We start from the raw sequence: 18,444 nt of genomic DNA, 5'->3' as shown, positions 1-18,444 counted from the left end.
GTCTAATGAAATGGTTTTAAATACAAATGAGCCTGAAGATCTTAAAGATCCTTTTCCTCATTCCCAATTATACCCCCTCCAGGAGACAGCATTAACAGGTAGACAAGGTGGGATAGGGTTTGTGTCCGTACCTTTAAGTTCCGGAGATGTACGGGCTTTTAAAAAGGAAATGGGAAACCTATTAGAAGACCCTATCGGAGTCTCCGAAAGATTCGATCAATTCCTAGGGCCCAATACATACACCTGGGACGAAATGCAGGCCATTTTGGGAATTTTATTCACTGTGGAGGAAAGGGGAATGATCAGGGGAGCCGGCATGAAGAACTGGGACAGAAGGCACCAGCAGGGACCAGCTGCTGATACAAAGTGGTCGGTTGAGAAACCTAACTGGGACAACCAGAGGGCTGCTGATAGGGCTCAGATGGACGACTTGAGGAGTATAATAGTGCAGGGCATAAGAGAGTCTGTCCCTAGAGGACAAAATATAGACAGAGCATTCAAGGAATACCAGAAGAAAGATGAGTCTCCCACAGAATGGTTAGAGAGGTTGAGAAATAGCTTCCAGTTGTACTCAGGTATGGATCCCGAGGATGACGTTATGGGACAGGCAGTACTGAAGCTCAGATTTGTACAAGGATCGTGGGAGGATATTAGAGGAAAACTAGAAAAGAACAGAGACTGGCAAGCAAAGGGTTTAGATCTGCTACTGAGAGAAGCTCAGGAAGTGTATGTTAGAAGAGAGGAGGTAAAAGAGGAAGAAAAACAAAAGAGAAAAGAGGACATACAGAGAAAGCAAACAAGAGTGTTATTAGCAGCTATTAAGGGAGAACAGAGAGATAGCAGAGGACAGAGTAGGAGAGAGTCTTTTAGATCTGGAGATGATGAGCAGCCGTCGAGGTATAGGAGGTCGAATTTCAGGAAAATCGAGTGTCATCATTGTGGTCAGAGAGGGCACATAAAGAGGGATTGCAAGAAGCGGTTGCAGGAGGAGCGAGTCTTTTTAGAGGACTGAGGGAGTCAGGGGCTCTATCTGCTGGGGACCCGGAAAAGCACAGAGCCCTTGATAAAATTGAAAGTGGGTCCTCAGCAACAAGTTGTCGCATTCCTTGTGGATTTGGGAGCAGAAAGATCTACCTTACAGCAACTACCTCAGGGTTGTGCAATATCAGCAGACAAAGCTCAAGTTATTGGAGCAAAAGGGGAACCTTTTAAAGTTCCGATAATTGAAAATGTTGAAATAGAGGTTTCCCACAAATTTGCCTTGGGAACTTTTCTACTAGTCCCAGAGGCAGAATACAATCTGTTAGGGAGGGATTTAATGATTGAGTTAGGGATTGATTTAGAGGTATCTGAGCAGGAGCTGAAAGTAAAAATTCATGCATTAACAGCGGAGGATGAGGCAAAAATCAATCCAGAGGTATGGTGTACCTCAGACACAATAGGAAAATTGGACATAAAACCTTTTGAGATATCCATAAAGGAACCAGACAAACCTATCAGGGTGAAACAATATCCTATCCTGAATGAGGGAAGAATTGGCCTTAAGCCAGTTGTGGAGAGATTACTAGCCAAGGGATTGCTGGAGCCTTGTATGTCTCCCCATAATGCACCTATTTTGCCTGTGAAAAAGTCAGATGGGACTTATCGGTTAGTACAAGACTTAAGGGAGATAAATAAGCGAACAGTGACAAGGTTTCCAGTAGTGGCAAATCCCTACACTCTATTGAGTCAGATTTCCCCGGAACACCAGTGGTATAGCGTCATAGACCTGAAGGACGCATTTTGGGCCTGCCCCTTACAAGTAGAAAGCAGGAATTTCTTTGCCTTTGAGTGGGAGGACCCAGACACTCATAGAAAACAGCAGCTGAGATGGACTGTCTTACCTCAAGGGTTCACCGAATCACCGAATTTTTTTGGACAAGCTTTAGAACAGCTCTTAGAGTCTTTCAAGCCCTGTAAAGGAGCAGTCCTGGTGCAATATGTTGATGACTTGTTGATAGCAGGGACAGATGCTGAAACTGTAAGGGACGAAAGCATCAGGCTCCTGAATTTCCTAGGAGGCAAAGGACTGAAGGTGTCCAAGTCTAAGCTGCAGTTTACAGAAGAGAAAGTAAAATACCTAGGGCACTGGCTGAGTAAAGGGTGTAAAGGATTGGACCCTGATAGAGTGAAAGGAATATTGTCTACACAAGCACCTAAGAACAAGAGACAGATCAGACAAATTTTAGGTCTTTTGGGGTACTGTAGACAATGGGTGGAGAACTACAGTAACAAGGTGAAATTCCTCTATGAGAAATTGGTCAGAGATGGATTAGTAAAATGGAATATAGAAGATGAAGAACGACTAGAGAAATTAAAAGAGGACCTAATAAATGCTCCTGTGCTTAGTTTACCAGATACCAGAAAACCTTTTTACTTATTTGTAAATGTTGAAAATGGAACAGCTTATGGGGTACTCACTCAAAAGTGGGCTGAACATAAGAAGCCAGTAGGCTATTATTCTAAGATCTTAGACCCAGTCAGCAGAGGGTGGCCTACATGCTTACAAGCAATAGTGGCTACTGCATTGTTAGTGGAAGAAGCAGTAAAGGTCACTCTCGGAGGAGAACTGAAAGTATATACTCCCCATGATATCAGGGGGGTGCTCAGACAAAGAGCTGAAAAGTGGCTGACTGATAGTAGACTGCTGAAATATGAAAGCATCTTGTTGAACACCCCTAAGCTGGAATTAGAAGTAACCCATTTGCAGAACCCAGCACAGTTTTTGTACGGAGAGCCTGAAGGAAGCATAGTGCATGATTGCATACAAGTTATCAGCCTCCAGACCAAGATTAGGGAGGATCTGGAAGAAGAGGAGTTGAATGTAGGCGAGAAACTATACATTGATGGGTCATCCAGGATTGTAGATGGGAAAAGAAAGTCCGGCTACGCTATAGTGGATGGAACTACTTTCCAGGTTAGAGAATCTGGACCGTTGTCTAATACCTGGTCTGCTCAAGTCTGTGAGTTGTATGCCTTGCTGAGAGCTCTACAACTGTTAAATGGCAAGGTGGGAACTATATATACAGATTTCAAATATGCCTTTGGAATCGTCCATACTTTTGGGAAGATATGGGAGGAACGTGGTTTGATTAATGCTAAAGGCTGAGGGTTAGTGCATGAGAACCTGATCAGGGAAATCTTAAAAGCTTTAAGAGGTCCAACACAGATTGCTGTGGTGCATGTGCAAGGGCACCAGAAAGGATTAAAAGCTACAGCAAGGGGAAATAACTTAGCCGATGCTGAGGCAAAGAGAGCAGCCTTACTGGTAATGAATGAAAAAGGGACAGAAAGTGAACAGGTTCCCAAGTGCTTTAGTGATCAGGAAAAAGAAAAGTTGTTGCAAGTCGGAGCAAGAGAAGAGCAGGGAAAGTGGCTGTTGTCAGATGGACGAGAGGTGATACCTAAAGGCCTGGCTCGTAAAATAATGGGAAGGTTACATGAGCAGACACACTGGAGCACTCAGGCCCTGGTAGACCACTTTGAAAATAGATATGTATGTGTTGGAGTATATGATATTGCCAAGAAAGTTTTAGAAGGATGTTTGACGTGCAAGAAAGTGAATAGAGGACAGTTGAGAGAGAAAGTTAAAGGGGGTAGGGAACTAGCAAAAAGGCCCTTTGAGAAGATTCAAACTGATTTTACTGCATTGCCAAAAGTAGGAAAGTACCGGTATCTGTTAGTGTTGGTGGATCATCTAACTCACTTTGTAGAGGTTTTTCCCACGGCACGATGCACTGCCAAAGTGGTACCTAAAATATTACCGGAAGAAATTATCCCTAGGTACGGGGTGGTTAATGTTATAGACTCAGATAGAGGGACCCACTTTACTTCAAAGGTGATCAGAGAAGTGACGGAATTACTGGGGACTAAGTGGGAATACCACACTCCATGGCATCCACAGAGCTCGGGAAGGGTAGAGAGGATGAATGGTGAAATTAAAAAGCATTTGACAAAGTTAATGTTAGAAACCAAAATGAACTGGGTCAAGTGTCTCCCTTTGGCATTGTTATACATCAGAACCCAACCCCGGATGGACACAGGTATTTCACCGTTTGAGATGATGTACGGTATGTCATATGATTTTGGGGCTCCCATAGATAACCCAAAGGTAGAGGACACACTCCTTCGGGAGTACATCATTGAGTTAATGAAAAGAAGGCAGGAGTTAAGGAAAAAGGGATTGGTGACTCAGAGACCATCTTTAGATATGTGCATACATACATTCCAACCAGGAGATAAAGTGTTAATCAAAACCTGGAAAGAAACATCTTTAACTCCACGGTGGGAGGGGCCTTTTGTTGTTCTCCTCACTACAGACACTGCAGTCCGGACAGATGAGCGAGGGTGGACCCATGCTTCAAGAGTAAAGGGACCAGTCACAGACTGCGAGTGGAAAAGTCACATCAAAGCCTGGAGACCTGCGAATGAGGATCAGGAGAGTAGAGTCGACTAATGAATCTTGATGGAGAAGGCGTAAGATCTAGCCTATATAGTTTCTTCCAGATACCCCAGGGACAAATTTTAAGGAAAGTGAACTTTGCCTCTTGGAGCCTAGAGAGACTGCCTGAACAAACCGGAGGCTCGGGACTATATAAAATAGCTGAGACCCAAGTTGTCTTACCCTTTTGTTGCGAAGTAGAGACAAATATACCAGAGGAACAAAATCCACACGGTATACCCTGTATAAAACATCCAGAGTCTACTCATTTTGGTTGGGTCGTGTGTAAGTGTAAAAAGTGTGGTAAAAAGTGGTGTTGCGTCTCGATAAAGGGACAGGCTTATTGCATTAAGTGTAGGACAAGAACTACAGAATCTATAAGAGAACAAATAGCAGACGCAGAGGTATTAAGAGTATTCTGTGGTTGGGAGTGGTTAGTCCCAGAGACCTGGGAGGTCTATGAAACTAATTGGACTAGGGCACTGATAGAGTTGTGCCAAACTAGATTTTCCTGGAAATTGGCAAGACCAAATCGAAGAAGACATATTGAATTATTGGGGTTAATTGACAGAATTCAAAATTTGGATGTGGATGAGTCTCATTCCGAATCAGTAGAAAATAATTAGGTGAAACGAGTCTATCCCCTGAAGAATATCACTGCTGCCAAGAAGAAACTGAGTCCTCGTTGTTCCCTGCAAAGGAACAGACGAAGGGAGGCAGAGGGATAAAAGCGTGTGGGGAAAAGGTGACTCGAAAAAGCCACTGAAAAGGGTGAAGGAAGAGACTCAAATAAAATGGGACCAAATTGGATAATTGTCATTGCAATTGTATTAGCAGGTTCTCTGGGAAGCGCCCACCAGCCATTCGAGCGGACCTTAACTAGGTCCAAGGGTGCAGAAGTGGTCAGAAAGGTAATAACAGTTACAAGTCCACGGTTCAATGTGTGATCTACTGATTGCAAGTATACCTCAGGGATGCGGCAAAGGGGGAGGTAAGCCCTCTATTACGGTGATTAAGGGAGCTACCTATTGGTGTCCGACTTCCAACCCAGGGAAGTCATACTGTAATTACCCGGGACACTACTACTGTGGGTATTGGGGCTGTGAAACCATAGCTTTAGCTTGGAGACCTGAGAGACCTGACAAATATCTCAGAGTACAGTGGGGACCCCCACATTGCCAGCCGCCTCAATTTGGGGGACTTGCACTCCCCAATGATCCTTCTAACTGTGAGTACCTACAGGTGCAGGTCCTAAATCATGAGGACAGAGGATGGTTGACGGGACGAACATGGGGAGTAAGATTGGACAGACTTTATGCAGAGCCAGGAGAATATATAACTATAAAGAAACAGCCACTAACTGTTTATTCTCAGCCTTTAGGACCTAATTTAGAAATGAAGACACCCCGAGACACAACTCGAGAAAAAGAGAAAGAAAAGGTAAAGGTAATCTCTGCCGATCTAGTGCCACAAGAATCCAAAGTCACCCGAGTTCCTCCTACTAAATTAAATGAGAAAGAAAAAGTCATACCAGGAGGAACTGAAACCTTACTAAATATGGTAGAAGCCTCTTATCGAGCTATAAATTACACTGACCCAGACATAACCGAATCCTGCTGGTTATGCTATGATGTGAGACCTCCCTTCTATGAAGGGATAGGGCTGAATCATACTTTCAGCTTGAGCACAGAAGATGACCCAAGCCAATGCAGATGGGGAGAGAGAAATATAGGTCTCACAATGTCACAAGTCAGTGGGCAAGGGACATGCATTGGACGTGTTCCTCCAGGTAGTGATGAATTGTGTAGCACTAAAATAAATGAATTAAAAAGAGGAGAAAACAAATGGGCTATACCATATCAGGGTGGATGGTGGATATGTTCCAAATCTGGTTTAATTCCGTGTGTGTCCCTACTCGTGTTTGAAAAGAATGATGAATTTTGTATTCAGATAACAGTTTTACCCCATACGTTACATCGTTCTGAAGAATCAGTTTTAGAATCGTGGGAAACAGATAAGCACAGGATAAAAAAAAAGGGAACCTATAAGTGTAACTATAGCAATGATCCTAGGGTTGGGAGCCACGGGCACTGGAATCGCCTCCTTAGTCCAACATGGTCATGGGCTGACTGCCTTAAGGGCAGCAGTAGATGAAGACCTGGATAGGATTGAAAAATCAATTTCCTATTTGGAGACATCTCTTAACTCTTTATCCGAAGTAGTTTTGCAGAACAGACGAGGATTGGACTTGCTATTCCTGCAACAAGGAGGTTTATGTGTGGCCCTAGGGGAAGAATGTTGTTTTTATGCCAATCACTCAGGGATTATTAAGGAGTCTATGACCAAATCGCGGGAGGGAATAATACAGAGAAAAAGGGAAAGAGACACTTCCTATAATTGGTTAGACAGTTGGCATAATCAGTTCCCTTGGCTGACAACACTAATTTCAACCCTAGCAGGACCTGTGATAACGCTGTTTGCAACACTGATTTTTGGACCTTGTATTCTGAATAGAGTTATGAATTTTATTAGGAACAGGATTGAAACTGTGCAGTTATTAACAGTAAAGCAACAATACGAGGATATGAGTGGGGGATCTTCTGGGGAAGATCAAGCCTCCCTATTGGAAATAGCTAAAGAAGCTGTGATTGAATTCGACCAGCAAATTTATGAGGAAATTAGGAGGGGGGATTGTGATAAGTAAAACTAAAGAAATTTGCTGTTCAATTAAGGGAATTAATAAAGTTGCTATATTGTGTTAACTGCTCAGTTAAAATCACAAGTTTAATTGTTGTGCAATGCTTAACCACAAAAGTTCTGTATGCTGCGGATGACTAACACAACGCAATAATGATTTAGCACTTTACGATCTAGAAGCGGTTTGTTCCAAGCATATTAATAGGGGCCAAGATGGAGGGGTTGACCACGAGGAATCCGGCTGATCAACGGTTATCCTGATGGAAAATTCCAGGACCCCGGACCCATAGAGACTAATGACTTTAAAATCATTGGTGGGCACCCCTCGGCAACAGCAATAGCCCGCGAAAGGAGGAACCAACCCCACGTTAGCCCGCGAAGAGGGAACCAAGCAGGATGCAGCCCGCGAAACCTCCACCAATGAACTGATGACGTGACTTTGGGGGGAGGTGATTTCGAAGGGTATAACTGGTGCTGTTTCTGTTCCCCTTTTCGTGGACGCGGCAGGAACTGAGGTTTCCTCCGGTCGCCCGGCTGGCCGTTTTTGCTTGTTGGCATTAATAAATCTTTTATTACCTTGCAACCCAAATTGATAGCCTCGTTTCATCGATCACAGCCTGGAAGGGAGCTAAAAGGTCATGTGGTCCAAGTCCCTGGACGTGGACAGTGACATCTTTTACTAATTCAGGTTACTCACAGTCTCTGACCTTGGAGAAATGCAGGGATGGGACATCCACTTCTCTGGAAACCTCTTCCAGTTCTTACCTCCCTGATTGTCAAATCTTTCCTACTATGATCCAGTATAAAACTCTTTCAGTTCAAAGCCACTGCCCCATGTTCTGCCACTACAGGCCTTGGTAAAAAGTAACACTGAAATTTACTTAGATTCTGAGCACGACATTTTCATCTGCAAAAACATTGGTGAGTGCCCAGAGATCTCCCAAGATGGGCTTTAAAGGTCTCAAGCCCATGACCACTAGAGAGGGGCTAAGGAGCTGTGGCCTCAATGGTGTGGAGAGTGAGGACAGTACAGGACAGCCCTGAGAGGGCTTGAAGGGAAGATTTAGAGCTGGTGGATCCTTTTGTCATAGCAGAAAAGAGCCTGAGAAAGAAAGAATTAATGCCAAGTGCAGCTGGGGAGGTTCAGACTGGCATGAGGAGAAAGGAATTTCACTCCAAGGGCAGTGCTGTGGTGCAACACATCACCCAGAAGGAGTCTGGATGAGCCCAAGGCTTTGTGTGTGCAGGAAGAGCCAGGGAGGACGCAGAGATGTCAGTGCAGGAAGGTGCCAGTCAGGTGGGGCAGCTGGGGGATGATGACAGCCTGCAGGGAAAGGGGCAGGGCATGGACACCGTAGGACAGCCTGGGCTGGAGAGGAGACAGGGATGGGGAGAAGCTGAAAGGCCCTGACACAGCCACCTTCTGCAGGCCTTTGGCCATGGCTGCTGTCTGTGCCCCTGATGCCAGGAGGAGACAAGTGGCCCTTGCAGCCCTGGGGCCTCACGGGCTCATGGTCCCTGCTCAACAGCCTGGCAGGTGCCACCCCATGGTCCTGCCCTTGGCATTGCACATCCCACATCCCAGTGTCCCAGGAAGAGCCCTGAGGAATGAGGCAGGGACAGGATCTGCCTTCCCAGGGGCTGGGGGTCAGGCCTTGGCCCATTGGATGAAGGAAACAAGTCAAGGTTTATTCAGCATCAGAACCACCTTTCCCTTGCTTGTCCATCCTTGGCATCACTGTCTGCAGATTTCTGTTCCAGCTGGAACCTGGGGACACGTTTTCAGTTGTGTCCCTCAGTGAGACTCACTACAAGAAACTTCAGTGTTTCAATCTCACTTTGACTTCTTGAAAAGTTGTTTGAACTTACTCTCAGGGACTGAGTCTCATGTAAACAACATCAACCCCCCGAGGGTCATGAAATGCCTGGGGCTGTTGCTGTGCTGCTGAGCTGGGCCGGGCTCCTGGCACACAGGGAGCTCCTGGCAAGCAAGGAGAGCTTCAAAGAGACAGCTCTGCTGGTGAGCAGCTCCTCTGCACAGCCCAGCAGGGCTGAGGGCACTGCCAGGGCAGCTCAGGGACACCAGCAGGGCACACACAGAGCTTCAAGGGGCTCAGCACTGGCAGGATGGCTGAGAGCTCCCTGCAGGAGGAACCGTGGCAGAGTTGCACACGGTGAGTCTGTGGCTGCAGGGCAGTGCAGGGACAGCTCCTGGAGGCATCTCCTAAAGCTGGTCCAGCTCCAGTTGATGGGATGGGTGAGCAGGGGGCTGTTTTGGGGCACTTTGGAAGAGCTGTGAAGCCAGGGGTGCAGCCAGGGCTGTGGGGCAGAGCAGGGTCCTGCAGCCCAGGGCACTGTGCTAGGCAGGGACTCTGCTGCCTGCCAGGGGCAGCTCTCAGATTTTTGTAAACAAACAACTCAGGCAAAATTATTTTAAGGGTACACTGTGCCTCTCTTCTGCAGCCCAAATTCCTCTAAGACAACAATATAGGAATTTAAGTTTTCCATCAAAGCTGGTTTCCATGTGACATCCCCTGTGATCATGAGAGCTGTCCAAAACCAGCTCCATGTCTGTACTGCAGCAGAGCAAAGTCCTTGGCAGCACATGGGCAGAGCTCCCGCTCCTCACACCACCCTCAGCCAACATAAACCAGGAAAAGGAAAAAAAAAAAATTTAGCAGGTTTTCTATTCAAAACTGGAGTAGCTTTGCTCAGAGAGGTCTGTCTTTATTGTTCTATGTCTTTCCTTTTCTGAATAGGGACCCATACCATGAAACAACAAATACCCAACAACAGCTCCCTCACCCAGTTCCTCCTGCTGGCATTTGCAGACAGGAGGGAGCTGCAGCTCCTGCACTTCTGGCTCTTCCTGGGCATCTCCCTGGCTGCCCTCCTGGCCAACGGCCTCATCCTCAGCGCTGTAGCCTGTGACCACCACCTGCACACCCCCATGGGCTTCTTCCTGCTCAACCTCTCCCTCACAGACCTGGGCTGCATCTGCACCACTGTCCCCAAAGCCATGCACAATTCCCTCTGGGACACCACAACCATCTCCTACACAGCATGTGTTGCACAGGCCTTTTTCTTTGTCTTCTTCATGTCAGCAGAGTTTTCCCTCCTCACCATCATGTGCTACGACCGCTACGTTGCCATCTGCAAACCCCTGCACTACGGGACCCTCCTGGGCAGCAGAGCTTGTGCCCACATGGCAGCAGCTGCCTGGGCCACTGGCTTTCTCTATTCTCTGCTGCACACAGCCAATACATTTTCCCTGCCCCTGTGCCAGGGCAATGCCCTGGGCCAGTTCTTCTGTGAAATCCCACACATCCTCAAGCTCTCCTGCTCACACTCAGGCTACCTCAGGGAAATTGGGCTTCTTATGGTTAGTGTCTGTTTAGTGTTCGGTTGCTTTGTTTTCATTGTTTTCTCCTATGTGCAGATCTTCAGGGCTGTGCTGAGGATCCCCTCTCAGCAGGGACAGCACAAAGCCTTTTCCATGTGCCTCCCTCACCTGGCCGTGCTCTCCCTGTTTGTCAGTACCGCCGCATTTTCCGACCTGAAGCCCCCCTCCATCTCCTCCCCATCCCTGGACCTGGCTCTGTCAGTTCTGTACTCAGTGCTGCCTCCAGCACTGAACCCCTTCATCTACAGCCTCAGGAACCAGGAGCTCAAGGATGCCATATGGAAAATGATGACTGGATGCTTCTCAAGAGCAATAACCTGCCTTTTTTCTTCTGCAGAATACTCACTGTGTAACCCTTTTCTAGCCCGGTCTGCTTTCTAAATCTTTTGAGAGTGGTGGTAGGGATCGTTTCCTGTAGTTTTTTCCTCTTTTAATGTCATTAACACAGAAATTTATTCTTCATCTCATACCTAATTCACTCTCTAACTCTTTGTTTTGACCCTCAGTTGTGTAAATGAGGAATCATTCTCTGTGTGCATTTAAGCAAAATAAAAGTTCCTGCAGTAACTTCTTTGTCAAACATCCTGCCTTTGTTATTCTGTGCATGAGGAATCACAATCTCTGAGTAGAATAAAGGACTTGAATTCTTTTTTCCTGATTCTCCCTCCAAGAACTTCCCTGAAGCTGGAGGGCAGTGCCTGTGTGCAGAGGAGAAGGGGTAAAGAGTCCCGGTACAGGAGCACTGCCAGGGAGCAGCAGCTCTTGGCCTTTTCAGAGATGCTCTTTTTCCATTGCCTCCCTCTCCTTCCTGCTCCTTGCCCAAGGCCTGAGTGCTCTGGCAGCTCAGTCCCTGCTGTGTGTCAGTCCTGTGACCATGGGCAGGGACAGGCCCTGGGCACTGCTGGCACAGAGCTGGGCTCCTTAACATCATTTCCATCAGGAAAGGGGATCCCCCTGGGCAGTTCCTGAAGACTTTGTTCTTTTTGCAAGGTTGGTGTAAAGAACAAGGCCAAGGAATAGACTCTGCAAAGTCTCCTTGCTGTCCTTGTTTCCCCATTCAGTCCCTGCAGTGAGATCAGTGACTCACTGGGGTACTTGAGGGACTGAGGGCTGGCTCAGATGTTCTGTGTTGGTGGCCAGTGGCAAATGGTCTCCAAGTCACCTGCCTGGGGCTCTGCAGCTTGTGAGGGCTCTGATGGCAGGTGAGGACTTGTCTGTAGGAACTCAGGAAGTGCAGGAGAGCACAGAGGATCTGCAGGGACAGCCCGTCCCATCCAGTCAGCAGAATCCTGGAGCAGAATCCTGCCCAGGGTGGAGTTACCAGGGATCAAGTCCTAAATCTGCCTGTGAACTGGTAAAGGAGAGTTCTGCAACCCCAGGGGCCGCAGCAGGAACAGAGAAAGGACTCTGGCCAGTGACTCGTCTCACTCACAGTGAACTCCCCTTGTGCCTCCCCAGCTCAGGGAGGGCTGTTCCAGAGCCAGGGGTGGGCTTTCCAGGAGGGTGTCCTGAAGAACTCTGCAGCCCACAGGCTGCATGGAGTGGAGCCCTGCCCTGCCCTTTGTGCCCATGGTCCTGCCCAGCCTTGTTCTTGGTTCCTGAGCCTTCCAGGACTATGGCAGAGGGAGGAGAGGAGTGATCCCCATCCTGCTGGGTCTGCTTCCCACCCTGACCAGCATGGCCAGTGCAGGGTCAGCCCAGGGTGCCACAGCCCCTCCCTGTGCAGAGCAGCACCTCCAGCTCAGGGTTCTGCAAGTGGCCAAGGCAGCCTGGACACACTGACCTGGGCAAAGGGATGTCCCTGCAGAAGAGCAAGGGAGCATTTCTGGGCCTGCAGAGAGGAATCCCTGACACAGAGAAACCTCTTTCTGCAGCCCCCCTGGGGACAGGCTGCTCTGTCCCTGGGCCAGGACTCTGGGCTGGGCTGGGCAGAGGGGCTGGCACTGAGGGGCACAGTCAGGCTGTGCTGGGCATCTCCTGCAGGTGACACCAGGGCTCCTGCAGTTTCCCTGACCTCCATTTCCTCCTGCCATGCTGAGTGTCCAGCCCCTGAGCTGATGGGGATGCTGAGACTGCTCTCTGTGCCCCAGGAGCTGCTGTGCCCTTCAGAGGGGCTGGGGCTGTGGGGAGAGTGCCCAGAGCTCTGCAGCCCCCTGGGCTGGGCACTGCTGTGGGGCCAGAGCAGACTGGGCTGCTCCACCAGATGACCTCTCTAATGAAATCCCTTCTAATATTCTCCTGAAGAACCATGTGAATACGTGTTGTGTCCTGAGCACTAAACTGGAAGTGTGGGATATTGAAAAGGTTTTGGTGTCAGGGATACTGAGAAGGATAGGCAGTGTCACTGGGAGACCTCTCCCAAACCCTTGGAAAGGCCAGAGCCATCCCAGAGCTTCCTGGGGCCTTGGCAAAGGCAGACATGGAAGCAGTCTGCAAACAGGGCAGCAAGGAGGGTTGGCAGAGTTCCAGACTGCTCAGGCTCAGCAGAGGAGGAGATAGGGCAAGTCCTCCTGCAGCCATTGCCAGGCATGGGAAGGACAAGGCAGGGATTGCAGAACCCCTGTGGGAGGGAAAAGAAGAGGATGTTGTGTGCCCAGACTTTATCAAGGCCCTTGACATGGTCTCCTGTGGTCTCCTTAGAGCCAGACTGGTGACAGTTGGACTGGACAAGTGAAACATGTGGTGGGTGGGAAGTTGAACGACTGATGAGGGTTAAAAGTGATGGCACAAATTTCTCTTGGCAGCAACTCCCAGGTGACATCCATCAGGGACCAGCCCTTGACCATTTTTATTATGTCTCTGGATGATGGGATGAAATGAACTTCCCACTCCTTTGTGGATGATGCCAAGCTGCAGGAAGTCTGTGAGAAAGCTCATCTAGTTAATGGTGACTTGTACCAAAACTTTGGTCAAGATAAGTGAGTTGGATAAACTTGTGTTGCCATCAGGTGCCCACCAAGACCCAAGACAATGAAGAAAAAACTCATGGGTCAGAGGAAAGGCAATTCAAAAGAGGAGCAAAAAGACCAAACACAACCCAACCAAACACAAACACGGAATCACAGAATATGCTGAATTGGAAGGGACCCACAAGGATCATCCAGTCCAACCCTCAGACCTGCACAGGACCATCCCCAAGGGTCACACCAATGAGCCTGAGGGTACTATCCAAAAGCTTAATTAACTCTGTCAGCCTTGGTGCTGTGCCCACTGCCCTGGGGAGCCTGTTCAGTGCCCAACCACCCTCTGGGGGAAGAACCTTTTTCTAAAATCCAATCTAAACCTCGCCTGACACAACTCCAGACCATTCCCTCAGTCCTGTCTTTGCTTCCCACAGAGCAGAGCTCAGGGCCTGCCCCTCCTCTGCCCCTCCCCAGGAAGTTGTACCTGCAGTGAGGTCTCCTCTCAGTCTCCTCCAGCTGAACACACCAAGTGCCCTCAGTGTCCTCACACGGCTTCCCCCCAAGGCCCTTCCCCATCTTCCTTGCCCTCCTTTGGACACTCTCTAATGGCTCAATCTCTCCCTTCCATTGTGTCCCCCCAAACTGCCCCAATGGTGCAGGTGAGGCCGCCCCAGGGCAGAGCAGAGCGGGACAATCCCCTCCCTGGCCCGGCCGGCCATGCTGGGCCTGATGCCCCCAGGACAGGCTTGGCCCTCCTGGCTGCCAGGGCACTGCTGACTCAGGGCCAACTGGCCACCCACCAGCACCCCCAGGGCCCTTTCCTGGCACTGCTTTCCAGCCTCTCCTTCCCAGTCTGTCCGTCCATGCGGGGTTGCCCCATCCCAGGGCAGAATCCGGCACTTCCCCCGTTGAAGTTCTCAGGGCTCCTAAAGAGCCGGGAGGTCACGGGATGTCCCAGGGCTCCATAGTGACCGCCCAGGTGTTGTCCTGAGGAATCTCCTGGAATCAAAGGGCCATCGTGACTCTGCAGGGCCATATGGAGTCAAAGGGCCACTGTGACACTGTGGAAACTCATGGAATGAAGGAACCACTATTACACTGCTGAATCCCATGGAATCAAAGGGCCATTGTGGCACTGCAGGGTCACATGGAGCTGAAAGGGCCATTGTAACACTGTCAAACCTTGCAGAATCAAGGGCCCATTGAAACAATGCAGGTTCTCAATGAACCAAAAGCAACGTGAAAAGCAGAGAAACTTGTGGCATCAAGGGGTCATTGTGACACTGTGGAAAACCAGGGAATAAAGGGGTCATTGTGACACTGCAGGGCCTCGTGGAACCTTGCCTGCTGGGAAGCGCAAAGGGATTTGTGGCAGTGTTTCCCTGACAACAAGGAGAATTTTGGAGAAGGACCTTTACATACCCAGATATTCATGTGTCCACACATCTCTGCCTGGGTGTGGGTGTGAATTGACTGTGGTGTGAATGTTGTTATTGTGAATCTCTAAATTGTCACTGGTAAATTATTACCAAATGCTATTGAATCATTTGATAACTGTTCAACTGGTCAATGATTAAATGCTACTAATCTCTTTTGTCCCCTTGTCTTTGGATCCAAATTCTTTGCACCCTGACCCTCTTGCATCCCAAGGCTCTGTGCCAATCATTGCCTTTCATCAAAAAATATATTTTTCGTGACATCCACTTTGAAATCTTCCTGCTTAGCTAAACTACAAAACAACTCTAATTAAAGTTGTTGATGTCTTGAAGACGTGAAGACAATTAAAGGAAGAGAAAGAAATTGTTTTTCTGGATTTTAATGAGCCCCACAGTGTGTTTAGCGACGAGTCCATCATCCTCACGTAATGAGAGAAGATTGAAGCAGCTGCTCAAGAAGTCAGAAGCTAAACTCCAAGTCCCTTGAAGCATTGGTGGGCCCCACTGAGGGCAGGCACTGACAAAGCCTCCCCAGGGACTCCTTAGAGCAGATCCTTGGAGGCCAGGAGTGCAGGCAGACAAAGGCTCTTACTATGCTGGCAGGCCCAGCATAGTAAGAACTCGTGAAATTTAGCATGGAGTGCAAGGCCTCCATGTTTCCAGACTTCAGGTGGAATTTCATCAACCCCAGCTGCCTTGCCAATTTTCACCTGTTGTATAGCCTTAAGGGTCTCTCCTAAAGTGGGGGCAGTATCCAGTTCATACTTTACCGGTTGCTGTGTGACGTACTGAATGACTGTGTCTTGGACTACACGGTTGGTACTGAAAAGGGTCTGAAAGTGTTCAGACCATCGATTCAGAATGGAGGTTTTATCTGTAAGAAGTGTTTGACCATCAGCGCTGAGTAGAGGACTTTGAGTTTGGTAGGTAGGCCCATGTGCTGTTTTCAGGGCTTCACAAAACCCTCTGTGATCACCTGTGTCTGTGCATAATTGTGTTTTTTCAGTTAGACTGATCCACCACTTGTTCTGGATGTCACGGAGTTTATGTTGTAGTTTGTTGCATGTGATGCGAAAAGCTGTTTTTCTTATGTGACAGGATGGCAGTGCAAGGTGTGCTTGGTGAGCAGTTCTCTTCTTCCTCAACAATTCCTGGATCTCTTGATTGTTTTCATCGAACCAGTCCTTGTTCTTCTTGAGGGAGAACCCTAAGGATTCTACAGAGGACTGCTGGATGCTGTTTTTAATATGGTGCCAGAGTGTTACAGGAGAGGTATCTGCAGAATCTCTGGAATGGTCATCAAGCCTAGTTTGAAGATTAGCCTGGAATTTGTTTCTCACTGTGGCTGATTAGAGATCGTTAACTTGGAGTCTCCTCCTTGGGATGCTGCCCCTTTTAGGTCTGAATTTAAGAATGAGGTTAAGTTTACAGTGCACCAGTCGATGGTCTGTTTGGCATTCTGTGCTGGGCATCATACGGGTGTGGTGGACATCGCAGACATCTCTCCGTCGCACCAAGACATAATCGATGAGGTGCCAATGTTTGGATCTGGGATGCATCCATGTTGTCTTCAGACTATTTTTCTGCTGAAAGATAGTGTTAGTAATGGTGAGCTGTTGCTCCGCACAGAATTCTAGTAGAAGTCGACCCATTATCGTTGCACCTTCCAACACCATGCTTGCCTAATATTCCTTTCCAGGCTTCAAAATTCTTTCCTACTCTGGCGTTGAAATCACCAAGGATAATGATCTTATCATCTGCAGGCACCCTTTGGGTAAGGCGGCGCAGGTCGGTGTAAAATTTATCTTTTTCAGCAGGGTCAGCTTGGAGAGTTGGGGCATATATACTAAAGAGGACAACGTGCTGCTTGTTGTGTAGAGGAAAGCATAGGGAGATAATGTGGTCAGAGTGACCTGTTGGCAGATTTTCGAGTTTAGGAACAACAGAGTTTTTGATCATGAAGCCGACTCCTGAGAGATGCTTTTCGGTTCTGGGCTTACCTGACCAAAAGAGTGCGTAACCGGCACCATGTTCTCTGAGGCTGCCTTCCTCGTGAAGGTGAACTTCGCTGAGAGCAGCAGTGTCGATGTTGAGACGTGACAGTTCATGGGCAATCAGGGCAGACTGGCGTTCAGGATGTCCACTCTCTGCAGAATCAAGCGTGGTTCTGATATTCCAACATGCTAGAGTTAATTTAGGTACACCTTTGGAGGCAGGTGCATGCCTTTGTCTTTTGATCTTTGTGTGACCGCATTTGTAGAAGATGTCGATACAGGGCTTTGCAAAAGTGGGTAAAGCCTTCAAGCCTGCGCAATGGATTTTTTAGGTGAGACACAGTATACGCTGAACTGAACCCACCCTTTAATCCTAAGGTTCATCTGCCAGGGCCGAGCGAGCTTGGACGGTGACAGTAAGGTCCTCAGGATGCAGGTTTAATTAGAGTGACCTTCTCTTAGATGGATGGCCTTACAGGGCTGAACAAGCTCCATCTGCCTGGGTTTCGAGCTGTCCTTCTCTTTGTGTGTTCTGGGCTCCCCCTCTCATCTCCCATGATGGCACAGTCCGCACCAGTGAGGCTCCCCCTCTCTCTCCTTTCTGCGCCCGGGGCCGGGCTCAAGTGCCCGGGGCCAGGCCACGCCAAGCGTGCGCACCCGGAGCCGAGCCAGGCACACCATGCTGGTGTGATGTGTTAACCCATATATAAACTGTTGTCTCATTTGAATAAAGAGGAATTGGCTGAGAACCCCCAAACTAGCCAGGTCTATGTGGTTTGTATTATATTAATACGCCATAGGTTCTGTTGGAAGAACCTGTCCCTGCGAAAGGGGTAGAAAGGGATGGACTGACAGTCACTGGACTCCAGGGGTTGCCTCACCATCAGGGGGTTCAATCAGGGTGGAAGCAGTGGCTGAAACTCTTCCCGCAGTTGGGGCACTCACAGGGCTTTCCTTACCAGTGGGTCCGTTGGTGTTTGGTCAAGGCAGAGCTGTGGGTGAAGCTCTTCCCACACTCCCCACACTTGTAGGGCCTCTCCCCAGTGTGGATGCGCTGGTGGATGATGAGGTGAGAGTTCTGGTTGAAGCCCTTCCCACAGTCAGTGCAGCAGAAGGGCCTCTCATCCGTGTGTGTCCGCTGGTGGTCGAGGAGATGTGAGCTGGTCTGAAACCTCTTCCCACATTCCCCACACGGGTAGGGTCGTTCCCCAGTGTGGATACGACGGTGGATGAGGAGGTTAGAGCTGCACTTGAAACTCTTCCCACATTCCCCACAAGTGTAGGGCCGTTCCCCAGTGTGGATGTGATGGTGGGTGAGGAGGCTGGAGCTGTCCCTGAACCTCTTCCCACATTCCCCACACGGGTAGGGCCGTTCCCCAGTGTGGATGTGCTGGTGTCGGAGCAGGCTGGAGCTCTGCGTGAAGCTCTTCCCACATTCCCCACATGTGTAGGGCCGTTCCCCAGTGTGGATATGCTGGTGGGTGAGGAGGTCAGAGCTCTTCCTGAAGCTCTTCCCACATTCCAAGCACTT

General features: G+C 48.7%; 1 protein-coding gene across 1 annotated transcript; it reads left to right on the top strand.

Moving 5' to 3' along the window:
* The first annotated feature begins 10,112 nt into the window (after nucleotides 1–10,112).
* On the top strand, nucleotides 10,113–11,123 carry LOC116781573 (olfactory receptor 14J1-like). The gene has a single exon (XM_032677229.1). It carries the CDS (start codon nucleotides 10,128–10,130, stop codon nucleotides 10,959–10,961), a length of 834 nt encoding a protein of 277 aa, XP_032533120.1. The 5' UTR covers nucleotides 10,113–10,127; the 3' UTR covers nucleotides 10,962–11,123.
* The last annotated feature ends 7,321 nt before the right edge of the window (nucleotides 11,124–18,444 follow it).

This window comes from Chiroxiphia lanceolata (genome assembly GCF_009829145.1).
Source record: "Chiroxiphia lanceolata isolate bChiLan1 chromosome W unlocalized genomic scaffold, bChiLan1.pri scaffold_60_arrow_ctg1, whole genome shotgun sequence".
NCBI classification, from domain to species: Eukaryota; Metazoa; Chordata; class Aves; order Passeriformes; family Pipridae; genus Chiroxiphia; species Chiroxiphia lanceolata.
Note: the sequence above shows the minus strand (reverse complement) of the source record. Positions and strands in the feature narration are given on the sequence as shown.